This window comes from Salvelinus alpinus, chromosome 12 (genome assembly GCF_045679555.1).
Source record: "Salvelinus alpinus chromosome 12, SLU_Salpinus.1, whole genome shotgun sequence".
Classification (NCBI taxonomy): domain Eukaryota; kingdom Metazoa; phylum Chordata; class Actinopteri; order Salmoniformes; family Salmonidae; genus Salvelinus; species Salvelinus alpinus.
Window position 1 is genome coordinate 25722396 of NC_092097.1, and position 26072 is coordinate 25748467.

Consider the following 26072-nt stretch of genomic DNA (forward strand, 5'->3'; position numbering starts at 1 on the left):
ACGTACGCTACGGTCACAAGACGCAGGCCTCCTAATTGTCCCTAGAATTTCTAAGCAAACAGCTGGAGGCAGGGCTTTCTCCTATAAAGCTCCATTTTTATGGAATGGTATAACTACCCATGTGAGAGACGCAGACTCGGTCTCAACCTTTAAGTCTTTACTGAAGACTCATCTCTTCAGTAGGTCATATGATTGAGTGTAGTCTGGCACAGGAGTGTGAAGGTGAACGGAAAGGCTCTGGAGCAACGAACCGCCCTTGCTGTCTCTGCCTGGTCGGTTCCCCTCTCTCCACTGGGATTCTCTGCCTCTAACCCTATTACAGGCGCTGAGTCACTGGCTTACTGGTGCTCTTCCATGCCGTCCCTAGGAGGGATGCGTCACTTGAGTGGGTTGAGTCGCTGACGTGATCTTCCTGTTTGGATTGTCATCCCCCCTTGGGTTGTGCCGTAGCGGAGATCTTTGTGGGCTATACTCGGCCTTGTCTCAATATGGTAAGTTGGTGGTTGAAGATATCCCTCTAGTGGTGTGGGGGCTGTGCTTTGGCAAAGTGGGTGGGTTTATATCCTGCCTGTTTGGCCCTGTTTGGGGGTATCATCGGATGGGGCCACAGTGTCTCCTGACCCCTCCTGTCTCAGCCTCCAGTATTTATGCTGCAGTAGTTTATCTGTCGGGGTGCTAGGGTCAGTCTGTTATATCTGGAGTACTTCTCCTGTCTTATCCGGTGTCCTGTGTGAATTTAAGTATGCTCTCTCTAATTCTCTCTTTCTTTCTTTCTTTCTCTCTCTCGGAGGACCTGAGCCCTAGGACCATGCCTCAGGACTACCTGGCATGATGACTCCTTGCTGTCCCCAGTCCACCTGGCCGTGCTGCTGCTCCAGTTTCAATTGTTCTGCCTGCAGCTATGGAACCCTGACCTGTTCACCGGACGTGGTACCTGTCCCAGACCTGCTGTTTTCAACTCTCTAGAGACAGCAGGAGCGGTAGAGATACTCTCAATGATCGGCTATGAAAAGCCAACTGACATTTACTCCTGAGGTTCTGACTTGTTGCACCCTCGACAACTACTGTGATTATTATTATTTGACCATGCTGGTCATTTATGAACATTTGAACATCTTGGCCATGTTCTGTTATAATCTCCACCCGGCACAGCCAGAAGAGCTGTGTACATAATCTCTGCTGGGAGTGTCCAGATGGATCCCAGGAAGGTGAGGGCGGTGGTGGATTGGCCCCAGCCTACGTCCATGGTGCAGCTGCAACGTTTCCTGGGGTTCACCAACTTTTATCGCTGCTTTACCCGGGATTACAGCCCCCTGGCTTACCCCGTCAGCACTCACCTCTCCCAAGGTTCCGTTCACGTGGTCCCCTGCTGCTGACCGGGCGTTCCGGGACCTCACCCACTGCATCACCACTGCTCCCATCTTGGTTCATCCTGATCCTTCCCATCAGTTCGTGGTGGAGAACGATGCTTCTGATGTAGGAGTGGGGGTGGTCCTGTACCAGCGTTCTGCCCCGGACCTGAAGCTACTTCCCTGCACCTTCTTCTCCCACCGCCTCAACGCCACAGAGAAAAACTACGATGTGGGGAATCGTGATCTTCTCGCAGTGAAGATGGTGTTGGAGGAATGGAGGCACTGGCTGGAAGGGGCAGAGCATCCGTTCATTGTATGGACTGACCACAAAAACCTGGAGTATCTCCGCACAGCCAAATGCCTCAACTCCAGGCAAGGCAGATGGGCCCTCCTGTTCACACGGTTCAACTTCTCCCTCTCATATCGGCCGGGATCCAAGAATGTCAAGCCGGATGTACTGTCTCACCGCTATAGCCCCACGGCTATTACCCCGGAGCCCGAGACCATTGTGCCCACCTTGTGCCTGGCGACGGCACTCAGCTGGGGTATAGAGAAGCAGGTCCGGGAGGCGCAGGGTTCCCAGCCAAACCCCAGTGTCCCTGACGTCTCTCATTTGTCGCCGCTTGCACGGTTTGTGCACAAAACAAGACTCCCCTACTCCGGCTCGTTTCCTCCAACCTCTGCCTGTCCCTCATCGTCCCTGGTCTCACATCTGCCTGGACTTTGTCACGGGGCTTCCCCCATCTGATTGCAACACCGCCATCTTGACGGTGGTGGATCGGTTTTCCAAAGCCGCCCATTTTATTCCTCTCCCCAAACTACCCTCTGCCAAAGAGACGGCCCAGCTCATGGTGCAGCACGTCTTTCAGATCCATGGACTACTAGCCGACATGGTCTCTGACCGGGGCCCCCAGTTCCCGTCCCGGTTCTGGAAGGCGTTCTACACCCTCATTGGGTCGTCGGCTAGCCTGTCCTCCGGGTTCCACCCCCAGTCCAAAGGCCAGTCAGAGCGAGCCAACCAGGACCTAGAGACTACTCTGCGCTGCCTGGTCTCCGCCAACCCCACCACCTGGAGCCAGCAGCTGGTGTGGGATGAATACGCCCGCAACACCCTTCCCTGCTCTGCCATGGGCCTATCTCCTGAGTGTTCTCTGGGGTATCAGACCCGCTCTTCCCTGAGCAGGAAGAAGAGGTCGGCATACCTTCTGGCCAGATGTTTGTCCGCCGCTGTCGTCGTACCTGGAGGAGAGTCCGCTCAGCCCTCCTCAAGACCACCTCCAGGCATCGACGACAAACAGATCGCCACCGGACCCCGGCTCTCCGGTATCGTCTTGGGCTGAAGGTATGGCTGTCCACCCGGGATCTGCCCCTCCGGGTGGAATCCCACAAACTATACCTTCGGTTTATCGGCACGTTTCCCATCTCCAAAATCATTAGCCCCTCTGCTGTTCGTCTTCTGTTGCCCCGGACCCTTCATATACATCCTACCTTTCATATGTCCAGATTTAAACCCATGTCTCACAGCCCTTTGTCTCCTGTTTACTTCGACACTGCACCTGGGTCTTACCTTCAAACCTGATAATATGGTTGAATATCATCATACACTACCGGTCAAAAGTTTTAGAACACCTACTCATTCAAGGTTTTTTCTTTATTTTTACTATTTTCTGCATTGTAGAATAATTGTGAAGACATTAACACTATGAAATAACACATATGGAATCATGAAGTAACCAAAAAAGTGTTAAACAAAGATTCTTCAAAGTAGCCACCCTCTGCCTTGATGATAGCTTTGCACATTCTCTCAACCAGCTTCATGAGGAATATATTTTATATTTGAGATTCTTCAAAGTAGCCACCCTTTGCTGAGGGTACCAAAAAATACTGCAGATATTTTTTGGTACCCTCTCCCAGATCTGTGCCTCGACACAGTCCTGTCTCGGAGCTCTACGGACAATTTCTTCAACCTCATGGCTTGGTTTTTGCTCTGACATGCACTGTCAACTGTAGACCTTATATAAACAGGTGTGTCTTTCCAAATCATATCCAATCAACTGAATTTACCACAGGTGAACTCCAATCAAGTTGTAGAAACATCTCAAGGATGATCAATGGAAACAGGATGCACCTGAGCTCAATTTTGAGTCTCAGAGCAAAGGGTCTGAATACTTATGTATGTATACTTATACTTATGTATAAGATATTTCTGTTTATATATGTTTAATACATTTGCAAACATTTCTAAAACCCTGTTTTTGCTTTGTCATTATGAGGTATTGTGTGTAGGTTGATGAGAGCAAAAAAAACTATTTAATCCATTTTAGAATAAGACTGTAATGTAACGAAATGTGGAATAAGTCAAGGTGTCTGAATACTTTCCGAATTCACTGTAACTCTGAATCCATGATATGGCAGAGGATGAAAAGTTTCCTTAACAACAGGTTATGGTCAATAATATAAAAGGCTGCACTGAAATCTAACAGTACAGAATAAGAATGAAAGAAGAATGATATAGAAGAATACTACATACAGGTAGGAAGTGGATGCACTCCATGGAATTATTTTGTTAAGCTTCTTTTGTTTTATTTTCTAATCAAGTTAGAAGAATACCTCATTGAACCCATACTTACTGTAGAAGTATTCATCCAGTAGTTTGTGCTTTTTAAAAACATCCTGAGAATGAAGCTATTCATTAATACATTTTCACATTAATCAATTGTCAATACACAGTGCACTAATTACAAACCAAAACAGATTAACCGAAAACCAGTATTGCAGGTATCATGAGTATAACATATATTTTTTAAATGGGGATGTTAAAAAGAGCTGTCTCCCCAACAGATCTTAAATAGGATTAAAGAACCTACACCATTTGGTATATACTCTAAACCAGACATTACATGATTAACCTTCTCATTGACAAATATATAAAAGTATGATATCACACCTATATAATTCCTATTGCCATAGCAATCCATAGGCAACCCATTCAAATATGTGGGTTTCAGTGGAGGCTGCTGAGGGGAGGATGGCTCATAATAATGGCTGGAATGGAGTAAATGGAATGGTATCATGGTTGTGTTTGATACCAATACATTCAGTCCATTCCAGCCATTCCAGTCCTCCCCTCAGCAGCCTCCATCAGTGGGTATAGTCAACTCCTGATGATTGCACACTGTTTCAGTAGTGAAGTTAATTCATATACATTATTTTGACTTGCTCCAGATATCTGCATGCTATGTCTGCATGCATGCTATATGCACACTCCAGTTAAGTGTATGCCTTCATTCCAGTCCAAGCCACTGCATACTGTACTGTATGTCAGGAGTTGACTAATTTAGGTCTTAGAGATGGGTGTACACTAACATGTCACTTGCATCTACAGTAACGAATATCAAACTGTTGACAAACTGCACACATTTCATACACAACAAATAAACAGTATTTATCTAAGTAACAATACAAAATGTATTACCTTGCTCTAGTCTTTACTCCCTGTTAAGATCACATCTATATGTCCAGTTTAAAACGTTTAAGGCAAGGCAAGCAGTAAGTCTACAACAATAGATGCAAAAGTAAAAAAAATATTGAATATCTTGAGAATCTCTATTGGGAGATCACACACAGTGAAGAGGAATCTTTTCATTACTAAAACTCTTCTGAATAACTTATTTACAGAGAAAGCCAGCTCCTCATGTGTGTAGAACAGGGATGTGCAACTGGCTGCCTTTTTTGTAGAATACACAAGGCGCAATTTCGAAATGTGGTTGTGCACATGTGGGTACGCAGACCCGCGAGTAACTACGGCCCCTCATGATGAGTTCAGGTTTTTAGTGGGCCCCACGCCCATCAAAGTTGGCCATCCCTGGTGTAGAATATCTTGTACGATGTGAGTCAGTATGGTGATAATTGGGATCTATTCTCTGTGTGTGTAGCCTGTGTGATATAAGTTCTCTCACTGTGTTGGAGTTGAGTGTGTATAGACAACCCAGCAGAGGGCACTGTTCTGTGTTTGTGGCATTAGTTCCCCATCCTTTCTATTCCTCTGTAGATCTTAGGAAACATATTGCACTTGTTCCAGACCAGCTGCCATTATGAAAGCACTGGAACCACTGATCTTGAATAGAATGTTCTAGAATTCAGAATCTTCTTGTGGTCATCCTGCTGTCAATCATCCTGTAAGGGTCGTGTCCTCTAGCCTACAGACACTCCTCTTTCACATACAGGATCTCATGGGCTGAACTAGGGACCTTAAAGACAGTTAGACAGAGACAGATAGTAAATGACGTGTGTGTGTGTGTGTGACAACAAGCACAGCAATATTCCAGCACCTGGTTGACTCCTCCCACCACCAGCAAGCGGTCCCTGATGACGATGGACGAGGCAGAGCATCGCGCCATTGCCATGGGAGCCAGTCTCTCCCACTTCCTCTTCTGAGGGTGGAAGGCTTCCACAGTGTCCAGAACTGAAGGCTGGTGACCTGGGGACCACGCACAGTCATCATACGGTGTTCATACAGTCAATATACAGTGCATTCGAAAGTACATTATTCAGACCCCTTGACTTTTTCCACATTTGCTACGTTACAGCCTAATTCTAAAATGGATAATTTTTTGTTTTTTCTCCAATCTACACACAATACCCCATAATGACAAAGCAAGAACCTTTTTTTACTATTGTCTACATTGTAGAATAATAGTGAAGACATCAAAACTATGAAATAACACATGGAATCATGTAGTAACCAAAAAAGTGTTAAACAAATCAAAATATACTTTACATTTGAGATTCTTCAAAGTAGCCACCCTTTGCCTTGATGACAGCTTTGCACACTCTTGGCATTCTCTCAACCATATTCATGAGGTAGTCACCTGGAATGCAATTCCATTAACAGGTGTACCTTGTTAAAAGTTCATTTGTGAAATTTCTTTCCTTAATGCATTTGAGCCAATCAGTTGTGTTGTGACAAGGTAGGGGTGGTATACAGAAGATATTTGGTAAAAGACCAAGTTCATTTATGACAATAACAGCTCAAATAAGCAAAGAGAAACGACAGTCCATCATTACTTTAAGACATGAAGGTCAGTCAATTTGGAAAATTTCAAGAACTTTGAAAGTTTCTTCAAGTTCAGTCACAAAAACCATCAAGCGTTATGATGAAACTGGCTCTCACGAGGACCGCCACAGGAAAGGAAGACCCAGAGTTACCTCTGCTGCAGAGGATACATTTGTTAGATTTAACTGCATCTCAGATTGCAGCCCAAATAAATGCTTCACAAAGTTCAAGTAACAGACAAATCTCAACATCAACTTTTCAGAGGAGACCGTGTGAATCAGGCCTTCATGGTCTAATTGCTGCAAAGAAATCACTACCAAAGGACACCAATAAGAAGAAGATACTTGCTTGGGCCAAGAAAAACGAGCAATGGACATTAGACCAGTGGAAATTAGACCAGTCCTTTGGTCTGATGAGTCCAAATTGGAGATTTTTGGTTCCAACCACCGTGTCTTTGTGAGACGCAGAGTTGGTGTATGGATGATCTCTGCATGTGTGGTTCCCACCGTCAAGCATTGAGGAGGAGGTGTGATGGTGTGGGGGTGCTTTGCTGGTGACACCGTCAGTGATTTATTTAGAATTCAAGGGAAACTTAACCAGCATGGCTACCACAGCATTCTGCTGCGATACGCCATCCCATCTGGTTTGCGCTTAATGGGACTATCATTTGTTCAACACGGCAATGACCCAAAACACACCTCCAGGCTGTGTAAGGGCTATTTGACCAAGAAAGAGAGTGATGGAGTGCTGTGTCAGATGACCTGGCCTCCACAATCACCCAACCTCAACCCAATTGAGATGGTTTGGGATGAGTTGACCGCAAAGTGAAGGAAAAATAGCCAACAAGTGCTCAGCATATGTGGGAACTACTTCAAGACTGTTGGAAAAGCATTCCTCATGAAGCTGGTTGAGAGAATGCCAAGAGTGTGCAAAGCTGTCATCAAGGCAAAGGGTGGCTACTTTGAAGAATCTTTGTTTAACACTTTTTTGGTTACTACATGATTCCATGTGTTATTTCATCGTTTTGATGTCTTCACTATTATTCTACAATGCAGAAAATAGTGAAAATAAATAAAAACCCTTGAATGAGTCGGTGTGTGTCCAAACTTTTGACTGGTACTGTAAGTATTCAGACCCTTTACTCAGCACTTTGGCAGCGATTACGGCCTAGAGTCTTCTTGGATATGACTCTACAAGTTTGGCACAACTGTATCTGGGGAGTTTCTCCCATTCTTCTCTGCAGATCCTCACAAGCTCTGTCAGGTTGGATGGGCAGCGTCGCTGCAGAGGTATTTTCTGGTCTCTCCAGTGATGTTCAATCAGGTTCAAGTCCAGGCTCTGGCTGGGCCACTCAAGGACATTCAGAGACTTGTTCTGAAACCACTCCTGCGTTGTCTTGGCTGTGTGCTCAGGGTCTTTGTCCAGTTGGAAGGTGAACCTTCGCCCCAGTCTGAGGTCCTGAGCACTCTGGAGCAGGTTTTCATCAAGGATCTCTCTGTACTTTGCTCCGTTCCTCTTTCCCTCGGTCATGACTAGTCTCCCAGTCCCTGTCGCTGAAAAACATGCCCATAGCACGATGCTGCCACCACAATGCTTCACCGTGGAGATGGTGCCACGTTACCTCCAGGCCTTCAATCTTCAATCTTCCTTCAATCTTGGTTTCATCAGACCAGATAATCTTGTTTCTCATGTTCTGAGAGTCCTGTCAAGCGGGCTGTCATGTGTCTTTTACTGACGAGTGGCTTCCGTCTGGCCACTCTACCATAAAGGCCTGATTGGTGGAGTGCTGCAGAGATGATTGTCCTTCTGGAAGGTTCTCCCATCTCCACAGAGGAACTCTGGAGCTCTGTCAGAGTGAACATCGGGTTCTTGCTCACCTCCCTGACCTTTTTTGGTACCCTTCCCCAGATCTGTGCCTCGACACAATCCTGTCTCGGCGCTCTATGGACAATTCCTTCGACCTCATGGCTTGGTCTTTGCTCTGACATGCACTGTCAACTTTTGGACCTTATATAGACCGGTGTGTGCCAATGATCAATGGAAACAAGATGCACCTAAGCTCAATTTTCAAGTCTCATAGTAAAGGGTCTAAATACTTATGTAAATAAGGTATTTCTGTTATTTTGTTTTTTTATAAAATAGCAAAAGTTTCTAAAAACCTGTTTGACTTTGTTAACATGGGGTATTGTGTGTAGATTGATGAGGATTTTTATTTATTTTATTTAATCCATTTTTCAATAAGGCTGTAGCGTAACAAAATGTGGAAAAAGTCTAAGGGGTCTGAATACTCTCCGAATGCACTGTATGGTCAACACACATTGTCATGACCAACTAACGTTCAAGAAAAACACACATATATGAGCACATATACACACACATTCACACTCCCTCACCGAGTCCTCCTGCTACGACCATCCTGCCCCTGAGGAAAGACGAGGCAAAGTCAGCCCTCTTAGTCTTCATGGCTACAGTGTCCTCTGACTTCAACCACAACCCTGGAGGGAGACAGGAGAGGACGATGCCAGAGTGTGTGTGTGTGTGTGTGTGTGTGTGTGTGTGTGTGTGTGTGTGTGTGTGTGTGTGTGTGTGTGTGTGTGTGTGTGTGTGTGTGTGTGTGTGTGTGTGTGTGTGTGTGTGTGTGCGTGCGTGTGTGTGCGTGTGCGTGCAAGTGTAAACCACATTTTAATGAGGGTGGGGGAGGCAGGGAAGTGTGTGTACAATCAACTTTGACCACTGCATAAAACTCCAGCAAGGTGACAATTAGATTTTTTCCATTTGTTTTTGAATTCTGCAAGTTACAATTTGGTGTGTGCCTGAATGCTGGTGGCACCACAACTCAATAAGAAATACTGTGCGCACCTTGAATACAAATGTCCACACACACACACCAAGCTACCAGGTCATGGCCCCAGATATTGGAAATAAGAAAATAGGGTCCATTTCCTGTAAAACCATCCAATCGGAACACTTCAATTGATTCAAAGGAGAAAAACTAGTTATTTTCCTCCTGCAGTCTGACAGGGGATGACTATTACAGTAAATTGGCATATCATTTACACTTCTACTTAGGCAAACATTTGTGCTGCTAAAGACAGTGAAACTATTTCAGAGAAACAGCGACTAGGGAGATTTTTTTGTTTTTCAAAGACTCTTTTAAAGCTTTTATGTTGTCTGTAAGAAACCCAAGCCTGCGTGAGTTTAGTGTCTCTGACTTCACAATCAGCTCCACAGAGAGAGAGAGAGGAAGAGAAATACAGAGGGAGAGAGAGAGAGACGAAAACATAACCAGAGCAGATAAAAGCACTTTGTTATTGAACTGGTGCCAATCCAGCCCATATTTGAGCTTGAAAGGGAATAAGGCAGAGCACAGCTGGCGACGGGCACACTGCTCTGCGACTCACTGCCAGGGCCTTTGTTGTTGAAGTGTTGGCTGGCTGGCACTCTCAGGGGCTTCCTCCAAATAACTTTATAAAACATATCATATTCAGCACTAAGTTCCCTTTTTCCTTCAGATTCAGAGGGAGGGGCACACACTAACACACTAGCGGGAAGAAAGGTTCAGAGAGTTTAGTTAGTCTACTACAGATAGCTGAACTAGAAGGGACTGGAGATATTGCAGTTGTGTAGTTAATGTATGTGCTGGGCTGTGTGTGAGTGTATCTTGTATACAGAGAGTGTGCATTGGTGTGATGTATTTTCTACAGTTTTGTAGAGGCTTTGGTAGTCAGTGGATTTCCATTGAACAGATCATGATGAGCTACAGTCAGACAGACATGGAGAACACAATTCAGGATACTAGAAAATTCGGGGCTCTACTTTGTTATGACTTATGTCATATTACACAATGTCTGTCTTTGTATATTGTAGTAATTTTAATATTCTACTTTTATCAATGTAATCTACACTCAGTGGACAGTTTTTTATTAGGTACACCCATCTAGTATCGGGTCGGACCCCCCTTTGCCTCCAGAACAGCCCAAATTCTTTGGGGCAAGAAAACATTGCTCAATTGGTATCAAGGTACTTAATGTCTGCCAGGAAAACATTCCATACACCATTACACCACCACCACCAGCCTGTGCCGTTGACACAAGGCAGGATGGCGCCATGGACTCATGCTGCTTACGCCAAATCCTGACTCTGCCATCAGCATGGCGCAACAGGAACCGGGATTCATTGGACCAAGCGATGTTTTTCCACTCCTCAATAGGAGTAGAACCTGGTATGGTCTGCAATAGCCCATCCGTGACAAGGACTGGCGAGTTGTGCGTTCTGAGATGCCGTTCTGCACACCACTATTCTGCGCCGTTATTTGCCTGCCTGTTAGCTTGCACGATTCTTGTCATTTTCCTTCGACATCTCATTAACAAGCTGTTTTCTCCCACAGGACTGCCTTGTTGCTGCTATTTTGCACACACATTTTCTGTCAACATTCTCAAAACATTCTCTCAAGACATTGAATTCTAGGTCAATCCAGAGCCATATATTCAGATATCTAAATAAATGGCTCTGGGTAAATCTAACAATGAGTGAGCTACAGAGTATAATATCCCAGTGTGAGAGTTGCAGACAGCATGACCATCTGTGGAGGAAGGCAGATAATAACACAATCTGTTTCTGAATCCTGTAATTTAAACACCCTCACTGTAGCTCATCACCCATCTCATCTCCACTTAGATTAGATTGGGAGGGAGAGTGAATGGGCCTTATTGTTTACTGTGTGTGTGTGAGTGATGAGTGTGTGTGTGTGTGAGGCCCTTATTTGTGTGTGTGTGTGTGTGTGTGTGTGTGTGTGTGTGTGTGTGTGTGAGGAGGAAGGTATGGAGGAAGGTAGAGTAAATGTCTGTTTGATATCTCTGGAGTAAAACCCAGCCAGCCTGCCAGCTGGCCAGACAGACATTCTCACCGTGGTGTTAGATTAGTATTCAGACTCCCACTGCTTCTTTCATTTGGAATCGACTGGTAAAAATAGAAGAATCCAAATGCGTGACAAAACACCCTATTGTTTGAAATGACTTATCGATTTTTTTACCTGGGTATGTGTCACGCTCGCTATGCTCAAACTCCCTGTCATAAATCAATCAAGGCGCAGCGTGCATGTCGTTCCACATCTTTTAATAGGAGTGAAAAACTTAACCAACAAAACAAACAGGTAAACAGCAAAGACCGTGACGCAACTGAGGTGCACACAAACACACACGGAAAATAATCATTACCCACACATTAGGTGGGGAAAAAGGCTGCCTAAGTATGATTCTCAATCAGAGACAACGATAGACAGCTGTCCCTGATTGAGAACCATACCCGGCTAAAACATAGAAATACAGAAACCTAGAAAACCAAACATAGAATGCCCACCCCACATCACACCCTGACCTAACCAAATAGAGAAATAAAATGTCTCTCTAAGGTCAGGGCGTGACAGTATGGCTCTTACTTTTCTCTTCCTGGTCTCTTTTCAATTTGACCATTTGATATTCATTTTCTGTAAGACGGAAGATAAGTCGTTTTTCCAGGGGTATGAGGTGTGTGTGTGTATGTGTGCAGCATGCAGCTAGCTTTTATTTGGAGAGAAATATAACTTTATTGTGTACCTGGAGAGGAAATCAGTGCACTTAAATGCATATGTATGTGTTTTGTGTATGTGTTTTTTTTGTGGTTCTTACCCTGGTTAGTATCAAAGATGTTGACATTCTTGGTGAACTTGGAGCTCTGGTGGCCCCCTCCCTTCCTTAGCCCCCCCAGCAGACACAGCCTCCCCGAACTGTCCCAGAACACGCCACCGTACGAACGTTTACACGGCATGTTGGGTAGTGTACTCCAGGAGCGTGTCTCTGAATCAAATACCTCAAAGACCTTCAATGTGCGCTTACACTGACGCCCACCTAAAGAGAACACACACACACTTAGTATACACATTACACGTGCAAACTGGCAAACACGCACACAAGCGTGAACAGACACCCAAACACGCACACCCTTTCCTTACCTGCCACGTAGATCTTGTTGCCCAGTAGGTGTGCTGTAGCATCATATCGCGGTGTGGGCATAGGGGGCAGTAGTGCCCACACATTCTTCCTCAGGTCATACTGCTGTAGTATACTACGAGGGAGCAGGTCTGAACCCATACCACCCACTGCCAACGCACGCCCATCTACAGAGAAGGGTGAGAGAGAGAGAGAGAAAGGTGGAGGGAGAGGTGAGAAACTGAGCCATTAACATGGATCTGGCCATGTACAGAATGCAAGTATATATGTCCTTGTGTCACCTCCCACCCTACACACTTTTCACAACAACGACCACCCCCCCTACACACCTTTCACAACGACGGCCACCCCCCACCTACAAACCTTTCACAGCGACAGCCACCCCCTACCCAACACACCTTTTACAGTGACGGCCACCCCCATCAGTGCTTCTCTGAGGGCGCTCCTCTTCCTCCACCTCCCCTCCTCTGTGTTGTACACCTCCACCACCTTGAGAGGGTGCTGGTCCTCCCCCACACCACCCACCACCAGGATCTGCTTGCCCAGCACCGCCACGGCCGCACCCGCCCGAGGGGTGGGCATGGGGGGCAAGCTCAGCCACTGGTCCCCCTGAAAACAACAAAAAAGTGTAATTAATTACATGGTCGATTAGTCCTGTGTAAATGTTTGAACCGATGCGTTCTGTGTTTAATCCTGTGTGTGTTTGTGTGCGTGTGCGTCGTGTGTTTGTGTGTGTGTGGGTTGTGTGTTTGTGTGTGTGTGGGTTGTGTGTTTGTGTGTGTGTGTGTGTGGGTGTATGTGTGTGTGTGTGCGTGCGTGCGTGCGTGTGTGTATGCTCCAACCTACCTCTGGAGAGTATAGTTCCAGGGCTGGGGAGGGCCTCCCTGCAGCATCACAGCCCCCCAGCATGTACATCTGCCCCCCTACCTCCGCCAGGGAGTGGTAGACACGCCCGCTTGGCAGCCGAGCCAGGCTCTGCCAGTGGAACTCCAAGGCCGAGGGCACAGACATCTATATCTCGGCCCAGGGAGGGGAAGGGTTGCTGGGGGAGAGGTGGGTCCAGGAAACCAGAGATGGAGGTGGACAGGGTTAGCACCCCTGGGTATAGTGCCGTGTCAACGGGAAGAGTCGAGAGAGTGGTGTTGTCAGGAGATCTAGAGAACTAGGTGGAAGACCAGAGAGAGCGGATGGAGCAAGGTCAGCAAAGCCCAACCGGAGGCTCTTCCCTTGGAGTTGACCACCGGCTCGTACTAGGTCCTGGAGGAAATGAGAAGGAAGGATGATTAGTATGGAACAGGAAAGACAATGTAATATAATCGAATAGAAGAGTACTTATCTAAGTTCCCACTGACTCAGAATAATATGGTCATTTAGCAGATGCTTCTAATCAAAGCAACCTACAGCTATTTACTATTGAATAGATTGGGCCTTTGGCTGTGTGTGTGTGTGTGTGTGTGTGTGTGTGTGTGTGTGTGTGTGTGTGTGTGTGTGTGTGTGTGTGTGTGTGTGTGTGTGTGTGTGTGTGTGTGTGTGTGTGTGTGTGTGTGTGTGTCATGGCCCTCTTTAGCTGTGTACACAATCAGGATGAATTGGGCTTTACAAGCAGAGCAAAACATCCATCAGTAACCAGGCAACCAGCCTTCCCTTCCCCACATCCCCCTCCCTCTTCCTCCTCTCTCTCCGTGTCTAGTTCTTGCCTGTAACCTATTTCTTCTACCCACACAGACAGTGTGACTGAGCAGCAGCAGCCGCATGGTGGATCAGCTCAGTGTTCTCTCATAGTCCGAGAGCATCTGGTCGTCATAATGGTTGCACAGAACTACTCGTTTCTCCTAAGTGGATATTTTTTATTTTCTCCCTCACTCACCTGTCCATCTCCTCATTTGAATTCCATGCTGTCACTGTCACTCGTACCTTGGAGACCAACCTCTTGACATCTGCCTTCAAGTAATTTCTTTCCAACTCTGTTTCCCCTTCTTGCCTATTTTGACCTCACCCTTTGCCAGTCCCCTCCCACTTACAAGGCTGGCAATATGCTTGACCTCATCTTTACAAGATGCTGTTCGCCTACTAATCCTTCGCACTACTTTCCTTTTCTGTCTCCCTTTCCTCCAACCCTAGCCACTCAGCCCCTACCCAGATGGTCATGCACCATGTCGCAATCTTCACTCTCTCTCTCCCACTACTTTCTCCTCTTCTATCCTATCATCTCTCCCTTCTGCTAAATCCTTCTCCCTCCTCTCTCATGATTCTGCCTCTTCAACCCTACTCTCATCGCTTCCCGCATCCTATGACTCGCACTGTCCCCTTTCCTCCTACCCATCTTGGCCCTCCCCTCCTGAAACATTGGCTGAGTGTCTCACTGCTTACAGAACAGGGTTGCAGGCAGCTGAGCGAAAATGGAGGGAAACTACATTTCCAGAGGACCTATCATCCTTCCACTCCCTCCTCTCGACCTTCTGTTGCTCTGTATGCACTTTGTATTACTCTAAATTATAACCTTCTGTCTCTAACCGAGAAAACTATTTTCCACCTTCTCCTCCCTCCTTAAACCTCCGTCCCTCCCTTTCCCTCCTCCCTCTCTGCGGACGACTTTGTCAACCTTTTTGAAAAGAAGTTTAACGACATCTGCTCCTCATTCACTCAGCCTATTGAATCCACTGTTCACTCTCACACAGAACTACCCTGCGCCTTGACCTCTTTCTCCCCTCTCTCTGCAGATTAAATCTTGCGACTAGCGAGGTCCGTCCACCCAAGAACCTGCCCACTTGACCCCATCACCTCTTCCCTTCCCTGGAGACCTTCTCCCATTCCTCACTTTCCTCATCAACTTATCCCTGACCACTGGCAGTCATTCCCCTTTTTAAGAAACTAACACTCTGACTCAAACTACAGACCGGTATTCCTTCCTTCTTTTCAAAACACTTGAGCATGCTGTATTTGATCATCTCTCTCGCTATCGCTCTCAGAACGACGTTCTTGACCATAACCAGTCAGGCTTCAAGATGGGTCACTCAACCGAGACTGCTCTTCTCTGTGTCACACAGGCTCTTCATACTGCCAAAGCGGACTCTCTCTCCTCTGTTCTCATCCTCCTAAATCTCTCCGTTGCCTTCGACACTGTGAACCATCAGATCCTCCTCTCCACCCTCTCAGGGCTGGGTGTCTCAGGTTCTGCACACTCTTGGATTGCATTCTACCTGGCAGGCCGCTCCTACCAGGTGTAGTGGAGAGGATCTGTGTCTGCACCACGTACTCTCATAACTGGTGTCCCCCAGGGCTTGGTTCTAGGCACTCTCCTCCTCTCTATACACCAAGACACTCAGCTCTGTCATATTCTCACATGATATCTCCTATCATTGCTATGCGGATTATCCTCAACTACTTTTCTCCTTCCCCCTTGTGACACTCAGGTGGCGACATGCATCTCTGTGTGCCTGGCAGATATCTCAGCTTGGATGTCGGCCTACCACTTCAAGCTCAACAGACAAGAAGAAGCTGCTCTTCCTCCTGGGGAAGGCCTGCCTGCTCAAAGACCTCTCCATCATGGTTGACAACTCCACGGTGTCCCCCTCCCAGAGTTAAAAAAGCCTTGGCATGACCCTGGACAACATGTTCTCTGCAAACATCAAAGCAGTGACTCGATCCTGCATGTTCATGCTCTACAACATTCGTAGGGTATGACCATACCTCACAGAGGAAGGGCCACAGGTCCTAATCCAGGCACATGACATCTCCGGTCTGGACAACTGCAACTCTAGCACCACGTTCTGCCAACTCTGGTCTCTTGGCCCTTCTACACCTAAAGCTAGGACAGCAGAGTCCCTGCCCATCTTCTGAAAACATCTGAAACCCTAGCTTTTCAAAGAGCATCTTAAATAAGAGCATCTGCTACAGTAAATTACTACAAAGTCAAATGTAAATGACGTAAGAGTCCACAGCTAAAACCCTGGTAGCCACAGGATCACTTACAAAATACCTATTTCTACTGAGCAGTGACAACCCATTAACACCCCCACACATCACACTGAGAGTGTGGCTGGGTAATATAAAACATGGATATCATTAGGCTTCATTGACAAAAAGCCTTTAGTAGACGAAGTGCTTGGGTCCACATCACTCAAACATAATTGGCTTATTTCAGTATGTATTTTTTTTCCTGCGAGGGAACTTGTGTGAGTTTGGCACATTCAACAATGGAAGTTTAGTTAGTCAATCTCTCAATCAATCAAATGTATTTATAAAGCCCTTTTTACATCAGCCAATGTCACAAAGTGCTATACAGAAACCCAGCCTAAAACACCAAACAGCAATCAATGCAGATGTAGAAGCACGGTGGCTATGAAAAACTTCCTAGAAAGGCCAGAACCTAGGAAGAAACCTAGAGAGGAACCAGGCTCTGAGGGGTGGTCAGTCCTCTTCTGGCTGTGCCGGGTGGAGATTATAACAGAACATGGCCAAGATGTTCAAACGTTCATAGATGACCAGCAGGGTCAAATAATAATAATCACAGTGGTTGTAGAGGGTGCAACAGGTCAGCACCTTAGGAGTAAATATCAGTTGGCTTTTCATAGCCAAGCATTCAGAGTTTGGGACAGCAGGTGCAGTAGAGAGACAGAGTCGAAAACAGCAGGTCCGGGACAAGGTAGCACGTCCGGTGAACAGGTCAAGGTTCCATAGCCGCAGGCAGAACAGTTGGAACTGCAGCAGCGACCAGGTAGACTGGGGACAGCAAGGAGTCATCGGGCCAGGTAGTCCTGAGGCATGGTCCTAGATAAGACAGGATAATTACACCAGATATAACAGACTGACCCTAACCCCCCGACACAAACTATTTCAGCATAGATACTGGAGGCTGAGACAGGAGGGGTCGGGAGACACCGTGGCCCTGTCCGACGATACCCCCGGTCAGGGCCAACCAGGCAGGATATAACCCCACCCACCTTGCCAAAGCACAGCCCCAACACCACTAAAAGGATATCCGCAAACCACCAACTTACTACTCTGAGACCAGGCTGATTATAGGACCTACTGAAGAGATGAGTCTTCAATAAAGACTTCAAGGTTGAGACCAAGTCTGCGTCTCTCACATAGATAGGCAGATCGTTCCATAAAAATGAAGCTCTATAGGAGAAAGCCCTGCATCCGGCTGTTTGCTAAGAAATTCTATGGACAATAGGGAGGCCTGTGTCTTGTGACCGTAGTGTACATGTAGGTATGTACAGCAGGATCAAAACCATGTCACACTTTGTTTAGCAATCTCTCTCTCGCTCTCTCTCTCTCTGCAGACAAATAAAAAGAAGGATGCATGCACAAAGAGAATAAAGAAAGATCGATGCTTCTTTTAGAAAAAAAAATATTCTCCACTATGTAACTTTTGAGGGCAAGAGTGGGTTACCATAGAAACAGTGACACGTTCTGGAGTTGCGAGGCCAAGGTACAGATGGCCAGCCAGCCAGTATATTACTTGGTTTGGTTTTAATCATGGCTATGGTGGTGTTCTCCACTCTGACCCCGGCAGGCAGAGTCTTGTTAGTGAGACACAATTGTTTTCTCCTGGCGTGCCTTGCAGAGCGTATTAATTGCAATCAATAAACGATTTGCTTCGCCACGTCTTTTTTTAAATGAACTGCTTGAACAGCTTGAGATCAACAGTAGTCCCACCAGAACCCAAGGAAGTCATTCACAATCAGCATGTCTTTTCATACTTTTAATTAGTTAGTTAGTCTCCTTCAATCCCTATATAGGCACGAGTCGGCTGCCAACTTTAGTTATAATGTAATCCTCAGCAAAGCTATTAGTCCATGTTTCAAATACAAGCAGCTTGGTTTGATCGTGGTGATGGCGTACTCCCGAAGGTCTCCCTATTGTCTCTCCTCTCTCTCCCACTCCATCTGTCCCCTATCGCTCCCCCTTTTTACTCTCTCTCTCTCTCTCTCTACAGGGTGAAAACAGCCAAGCAAGGGATTGTTTAACGACTAACATTTAATTAGCCTGCAGTATTCAAATAGTGCTTTACTCCCCACACCTCAGAACCACTGCAGTGTGAGCAGTGGAGTCAGGGCAAGGGGTGTGTATGTGTGTGTGTGTGTGTGTGTGTGTGTGTGTGTGTGTGTGTGTGTGTGTGTATGTGTATGTGTATGTGTGTGTGTGTGTGTGTGTGTGTGTGTGTGTGTGTGTGTGTGTGTGTGTGTGTGTGTGTGTGTGTGTGTGTGTGTAGTAGTCAGGGTTTTTTGTAGCAGGTCTTAATCCTGGTCTAATAGCAGTGTTCACGCTGGGGTGGGCTTAAGTAAACTAACACCCAGGAGAGCCACTCATTGCTAACGTTATAAAACTGCTGGTCATTCAGTGTAAATACAGTCCAACACAGCTTTATTCCACTCATACAAGACTGTTCACAATAAGGTTGATGACTCATGCCTAACACATTTAAATAACAGTACTGACCCCATTAGACCAACTCCCAGACAGAGACCAGAGGAGGATAGAATCAAACCTACGTTAAAACTGGTTATGTATTACCTTTTCATACATTACTCCTCACAGCAGTTTTACCATAGTGATTTACCAGCTTGAGGGTTTGCTATACTGCAGTATACTGCTCATGCTATTATTCTTTGTTTACACAGCTTTAGTACAGTACATTTCAGGGAGGCAGTCTCTCACAGCGTCATACCACCCTGAAGGCTAACGTTACTGCCTATTACACTTTGAAGACCAAGAGCAAGAAGAACATTCTCCCTACAGGCCCAAATATAAAATCTCATCGTCACTTCTCATCATTAAAAAAGTTGATTAGAAGAATTTCATACTCTGTTCTGATTGCATTCATTAGCATCAGCAATGCTCTCCTGCTTTCTGACAAAATAAATGGTGCCTGCCTTGTGCCTCGCTGTTGTTGTTGTCTATGAACATTACAATAACAACAATATTGATGTTTGATTTAGTTTAAATGACTCCGCTGTTGATGGGACGCAGTTCCCTTTCCTTCACAACATGTTGTACAGTATGAATGTACCGACATCATCACACACAGTAACACATTAACTAACAGTGACAGATGTTGACTCTCAGCTACATCTTCCTATTTGTAACAGACAAATGCATCTCTTGGAGCTGCTCTACTCCGAGCTTAGTGGTCCTGGAGATCTACAGGGTGTGCAGGCTTTTGTTACAGCCAAACACTACCACACAGCAATAGAGAGAGTCAAGACCAGGCAGTTGAGTAGTTGAGTCAGGCGCGTTAGTGGTGCTGGACTAAAGGACCAAGGTTGAAAAATAGCTGATTGTAAGGTTGTGTGCAGGGGCCAGGCCACTGAGTGACTATACACATCCCTCATTAAATCTAACCTCTCTCTCTCGCTCTCTCAGGGGGTTTGACCCGATGACCAATATCTGATGACTGATACACCGATACTGATGGTTAATACACAGTAGCAACGCTGAGAGGAGGCTGAGGTAATGCCTTGAATTGAATGTCAGTTCTCTCCACTACACTGCTACTGCTCTTTCTCTCTCTCATACATCTTCATTTCTTATGAGCAATTAACAGCCCCACATAGCTCTATCTAAATAAATGAATATGGGTTTCAGAACACAGGACCAGGGAGAAGAGAGTTGTGATAGATTGTTGGCAGAGTTGGAGGAATAGTTGGCCAAGTAAGTATCTAATCTCTCTCTGTTAAAAGGCTAATGTCTGTCTCGCCCTCCTGGCATCGCTTGTGTGTGTGTGTGTGTGTTTGTATGCTATCTGCATGTGAGTAAACACCTGCTGTAAAAGCAGACCAATAGTTTCCATAGCAACCCAGCAGCGTACATACAGGCAGCACAAACGGATACAAGGCGGTGTGGCAGTTAGAAATGAAAACATCAAAAACTTAGAATGTCTCCATATCGGCCAATTAACAGACTTACGGCCGATTACATTGCAATCCACGAGGAGACTGCATGGTAGGCTGACCACCTGTTACGCGAGTGCAGCATCAAAAGGACCTGGTGGCTGCAAGGAGCCAAGGTAAGTTGCTAGCTAGCATTAAACTTATAAAAAACAATCAATCTTAACATAATCACTAGTTAACTACACATGGTTGATGATATTACTAGTTTAACTAGCTTGTCCTGCTTTGCATATAATCAATGCGGTGCCTGTTAATTTATCTTCGAATCACAGCCTACTTCGCCAAACTGGTGATGATTTAACAAAAGCGCATTCTCGAAAATAGAACAATCGTTGCACCAATGTACCTAACCATAAACATCAATGCCTTTCTTAAAATCAATACACAAGTATATTTTTTAAAACCTGTATATTTAGTTAAAAGAAATTCATGTTAGCAGGCAATATTAACTAGGGAAACTGTGTCACTTCTCTTGCGTTCAGTGTAAGCAGTCAGGGTATATGCAGCAGTTTGGGCTGCCTGGCTCGTTGCGAACTGTGTGAAGACCATTTCTTCCTAACAAAGACCATCATTAATTTGCCAGAATTTTACATAATTATGACATAACATTGAAGGTTGTGCAATGTAACAGCAATATTTAGACTTAGGGTTGCCACCCGTTCGATAAAATACGGAATGGTACCGTATTTCACTGAAAGAATAAACGTTTTGTTTTCGAAATGATCGTTTCTGGATTTGACCATATTAATGACCTAAGGCACGTATTTCTGTGTGTTTATTATATTATAATTAAGTCTATAATTTGATATTTGATAGAGCAGTCTGACTGAGCGGTGGTCGGCAGCAGCAGGCTGGTAAGCATTCATTCAAACAGCACTTTCCTGCGTTTGCCAGCAGCTCTTAGCAATGCTTGAAGCACAGCGCTGTTTATGACTTCAAGCCTATCAACTCCCGAGATTAGGCTGGCAATACTATAGTGCCTATAAGAACATTCAATAGTCAAAGGTATGTGAAATACAAATGGTATAGAGAGAAATAGTTCTATAATTCCTATAATAACTACAACCTAAAACTTCTTAACTGGGAATATTGAAGACTCATATGTTCTCATGTTCTGAGGAAGGAACTTAAACGTTAGCTTTTTTACATGGCACATATTGTGCTTTTACACTGTGTTTTTGCATTATTTAAACCAAATTGAACATGTTTCATTATTTATTTGAGATTAAATAGATTATATTTATGTATTATATTAAGTTAAAATAGAAGTGTTCATTGTTCATTCAGTATTGTTGTAATTGTGATTATTACAAATATATATATAAAAATGTCCGATTACTCGGTATCGGCTTTTTTTTGTCCTCCAATAATCGGTAACGGTATCGGCATTGAAAAATCATAATCGGTCGACCTCTAGAATAAACTGTATGCATGTAGGTATCAAGGCATAAAATGGAGGATACATACTTTAGGCATTCTGTTATGTAAGCCATTGGACGGTATACTCAATTGAGACATATTGCACATTACCCCCTGGGAACAAACACGCATACACACTTGGAGACACACGGACACTCTGTACACTGGCTGCTGTGAAAGAGCCCCATTAGAATGACTTTATCCAACGTGGCAGCCTGGAGAAGGCATGAGTGCAGACAGAGAGAGCAAAAAGAAGGAAAGAGAGATGAGGAGAGTATTGAGGAGAAGTGGGATAAAGGAGAGAGTTTTGCTGAGGTAGGGAAAGAGAGAGATTATTGAGAGAGCAATAAAGAACAAGTAGAGTTATTGATGGTTGGGGAGCCTGGGACACAATCCCTAGGGTTTTATACTTAATTACTAGTGTGTGTGTGTGTGAGAGAGAAAGAAACGAGAGCCTACAGGACCAGGTCTCCCTATTTAATTTCTCTGTCAGCAGAACTGGACTCCCTTGTGTCACTCTCTGCTGTGCTGACTGGGCCAGTGAGATGGGGGGAGCAGAAGAGGTGGGAGAGAGGGAGGCAGGGAGCAGGAGAGGGGCGAGGGGGTAGGGGACTGCCAAGGCTCCCCAGCAGTGAGAGGTAGCAGACTGACAGGCCAGAGATGGCCAGAATGGCATTGATCTTATATTAATTAATTTACCATAAATACCACAGAGTAGCTCATTGCACAATGCACAAGCCCACTGATCTATAGGGTTTTTATGATTGTAAGTAATCAATAAGTGCTGAGAGGACAGGAGGAGGAGAGAAGGAGGAGAGATGAGAAGAAAAGAGAGAAGGGGATTTCAGTCTATATTCAGCTCACTGTCCCAGATCTCTCAGCCTTGCTCCTAGTTGTATAGCGTGCGATTGGGCTGGGGGTGAGACATTCAGACAGCATAAGAAACAGATGACATTTCAGACAGAATAATGCATGAGTCATTATTCATTATCTTCAGCATCATTCTCCTCATCGCTACCACAAGCACAGTCATCATCATCATTATCATGACCAACAACAACAACCACCACAACAACACTATCATCATCATCATCACAATCCTCATCATCATCTTACCACTTGTAAAAATATCAAGTTAGAACATAAAAATAGATAATAGATGTACCACCATGAATAATAGGCTTATAATCTACTGAATGTATTGCACACTTTTAGCTGTTTTGTATTAAGGTGCATCATGATGACCGAAAGTCTTTCAATACTCACATAGTTCAAACTGATCTCATCCCCAGGGTAATTGAGCATAAGCGGAAGTGTCTGGTGATGCCACATGCATATCATGTCGGAAAGACAGAAATGTCCGACTTGCTAACCTAGGCGGAAGATTCGGATCCTGAGTTTCACTCTTGGGTGTAACCAGAATCAACCAATAGGAAGTTCTACGTAAATAACTTACGTTCATTTTAACTCGGACGTCCAGAGTTTCCGACATGATCTGAACACGGCATAAATTCAAACAGAAGATTTATGAACAAGATCAATATTTGAGGCCTTGTATGATCAAATCGAATGACAATGTATCCAGTCAGCGCAATATACACTGAGGTATGTAAAAATCAACGTTAGGGATGCTAATAACTTTGTTGTTTCTGTAGCCTACAATATCCATTCAACGTTGTTTTGTTTACGCCGTAATTCGTCTGAATGACACAGCCAACCAAAAATAAATGACTGGTATACTGAAACCACGTTTTGTATGTAGTAAGGCTATTATTAGGAACAGGAAGACCCCACATACAATAAGAGGCTGTAGAGCCGAGAGGTGCGCCCACACTCCCCAGAGAAGTTGATCACAAAGCGGACGCGGCGCACACAACGATCGGTCGGTCACATTAAAAGCGAGAATATTTATATTAATCCTTCTCAGTTACATTACGATCTTCACGCGGTCCAGGTGCTCCCATGCCTTCTATCCGTCGGCGTTTCCCCTGGCCAGGCTGAGAGATGGAGAGAGGTTTCAGTGCAATAAGCCACTCAAGTAGCCTAATAGACACACCCTCTCTCTTCTATCCTCGCTGCGAAACGGGCAGGCTCTTGTGGTACCGCACTCTTAAAAAAACATTTTCAAACAAACCCAGCTACTTCCATCCATCGTCATTATGTGGGTCACACTTGAATTATACATTTCTGCCTTCACCGTAGCCTACTAATTGTCATTCATACATTAACTGTGGAAATCGGAAAGAGACTGTGCTGTACCGAGAACCCACATCGCACTTTGACACACTTTTATGCATTTAAATTTTAAGTAGTTTTGCATAAAAAGTAAATTACTGACATTTATTGCCTTCAGTCGACTCAACTCAAATCACTGCATTAATATTTTATAGTGAGTACATAGCTCTGCAGAATTCTGTCAATACAATTGTATATCTAATATTCCTTTTGTTTGTGTTTGTCATTTAACTCAACTTTTTCTGTCAATGTCTGTGTATCATTGAATTAACTCGTTTAGATCTATCATAATGTCCTCTGTAGGCACATTTTATGGCCTGGAATGCCATACACCAAAGCAGGCCTACACCATGAAGCTCAAAGCTTTTCTCATAACTTCACTTTTGTTCATCTATATATATTTTTTATTTTTTTAGCCAGGTAGGCAAGTTGAGAACAAGTTCTCATATACAACTGCGACCTGGCCAAGATAAAGCAAAGCAGTGCGACAGAAACAACACAGAGTTACACATGAATAAACAAACATACAGTCAATAACACAATAGAAAAGGCTATATACAGTGTGTGCAAATGAAGTAAGATTAGGGAGGTAAGGCAATAAATAGGCCATAGTGGCGAAATAATTGCAATTTAGCAATTAAACACTGGAGTGATAGATGTGCAGAAGATGATTGTGCAAGTAGAGATAGTGGGGTGCAAAGGAGCAAAAAAAAAAAAGAACAATATGGGAATGAGGTAGATGGGTGGTCTATTTACAATGGGCTATGTACAGGTGCAATGATCTGTAAGCTGCTCTGACAGCTGATGCTTAAAGTTAGTGAGGGAGATATGAGTCTCCAGCTTCAGTGATTTTTGCAATTCGTTCCAGTCATTGGCAGCAGAGAACTGGAAGGAAAGGCGGCCAAAGGAGGAGTTGGCTTTGGGGGTGACCAGCTGAAATATACCTGCTGGAGCGTGTTCTACGGATGGGTGCTGCTATGGTGACCAGTGAGCTGAGATAAGGCGGGGCTTTACCTAGCAAAGACTTATAGATGACCTGGAGCCAGTGGGTTTGGCAACGAATATGAAGTGAGGGCCAGCCAACGAGAGCATACAGGTCACAGTGGTGGGCAGTATATGGGGCTTTGGTGACGAAACGGATGGCACTGTGATAGACTGCATCCAATTTGCTGAGTAGAGTGTTGGAGGCTATTTTGTAAATGACATTGCCGAAGTCAAGGATCGGTAGGATAGTCAGTTTTACAAGGGTATGTTTGGTAGCATGAATGAAGGATGCTTTTTTGCTAAATAGGAAGCTGATTCTAGATTTAATTTTGGATTGGAGATGCTTAATGTGAGTCTGGAAGGAGAGTTTACAGTCTAACCAGGCACCTAGGTATTTGTAGTTGTCCACATATTCTAAGTCAGAACCGTCCAGAGTAGTGATGCTAGACGGGCAGGCAGGTGCGGGCAGCGATCAGTTGAAGAGCATGCATTTAGTTTTACTTGCATTTAAGAGCAGTTGGAGGCCACGGAAGGAGAGTTGTATGGCATTGAAACTCGTCTGGAGGTTTATTAACACAGTGTCCAAAGAAGTGCCGGAAGTATACAGAATGGTGTCGTCTGCGTAGAGGTGGATCAGAGAATCACCAGCAGCAAGAGCAACATTGATGTATACAGAGAAAAGAGTTGGCCCGAGAATTGAACTCTGTGGCACCCCCATAGAGACTGCCAGAGGTCCGGACAACAGGCCCTCCGATTTGACACACTGAACTCTGTCTGAGAAGTAGTTGGTGAACCAGGCGAGGCAGTCATTTGAGAAACCAAGGCTGTTGAGTCTGCCGATAAGAATGCGGTGATTGACAGAGTAAAATGTCACGCCCTGACCTTAGAGTTCCTTTTTATGTCTCTATTTTGGTTGGTCAGGGCGTGAGTTAGGGTGGGCATTCTATGTTTTGTTCTGTGTGTTGTATTTCTATGTGTTTGGCCTGGTATGGTTCCCAATCAGAGGCAGCTGTCAATCGTTGTCTCTGATTGAGAACCATACTTAGGTAGCCTGTTCCCACCTGTGTTTGTGGGTAGTTGTTTTCTGTTTAGTGTAGTGCACCTTGCAGAACTGTTCGTTTGTCGTTTTGTTGTTTTTGTT

At 45.0% G+C, this 26072-nt stretch overlaps 1 protein-coding gene across 10 annotated transcripts in view; it reads right to left on the minus strand.

Moving 5' to 3' along the window:
* Positions 1 to 3910: 3910 nt before the first annotated feature.
* Positions 3911 to 26072, minus strand: part of LOC139535752 (kelch domain-containing protein 8A-like) — a 73260-nt gene continuing 51098 nt past the window's right edge. For 4 of the 10 annotated variants that reach the window (XM_071335509.1, XM_071335508.1, XM_071335513.1 and 1 more), the window contains 6 exons: positions 13242 to 13652; positions 12794 to 13004; positions 12398 to 12562; positions 12075 to 12293; positions 8802 to 8903; positions 3911 to 5832 (listed from right to left, as the gene is read on the minus strand). In XM_071335509.1, the coding sequence (XP_071191610.1) occupies positions 5552 to 5832; positions 8802 to 8903; positions 12075 to 12293; positions 12398 to 12562; positions 12794 to 13004; positions 13242 to 13406 (1143 nt within the window). In that variant the 5' untranslated portion in view covers positions 13407 to 13652 and the 3' untranslated portion in view covers positions 3911 to 5551. The other 6 variants (XM_071335517.1, XM_071335511.1, XM_071335514.1 and 3 more) reach the window with 6 other exon arrangements.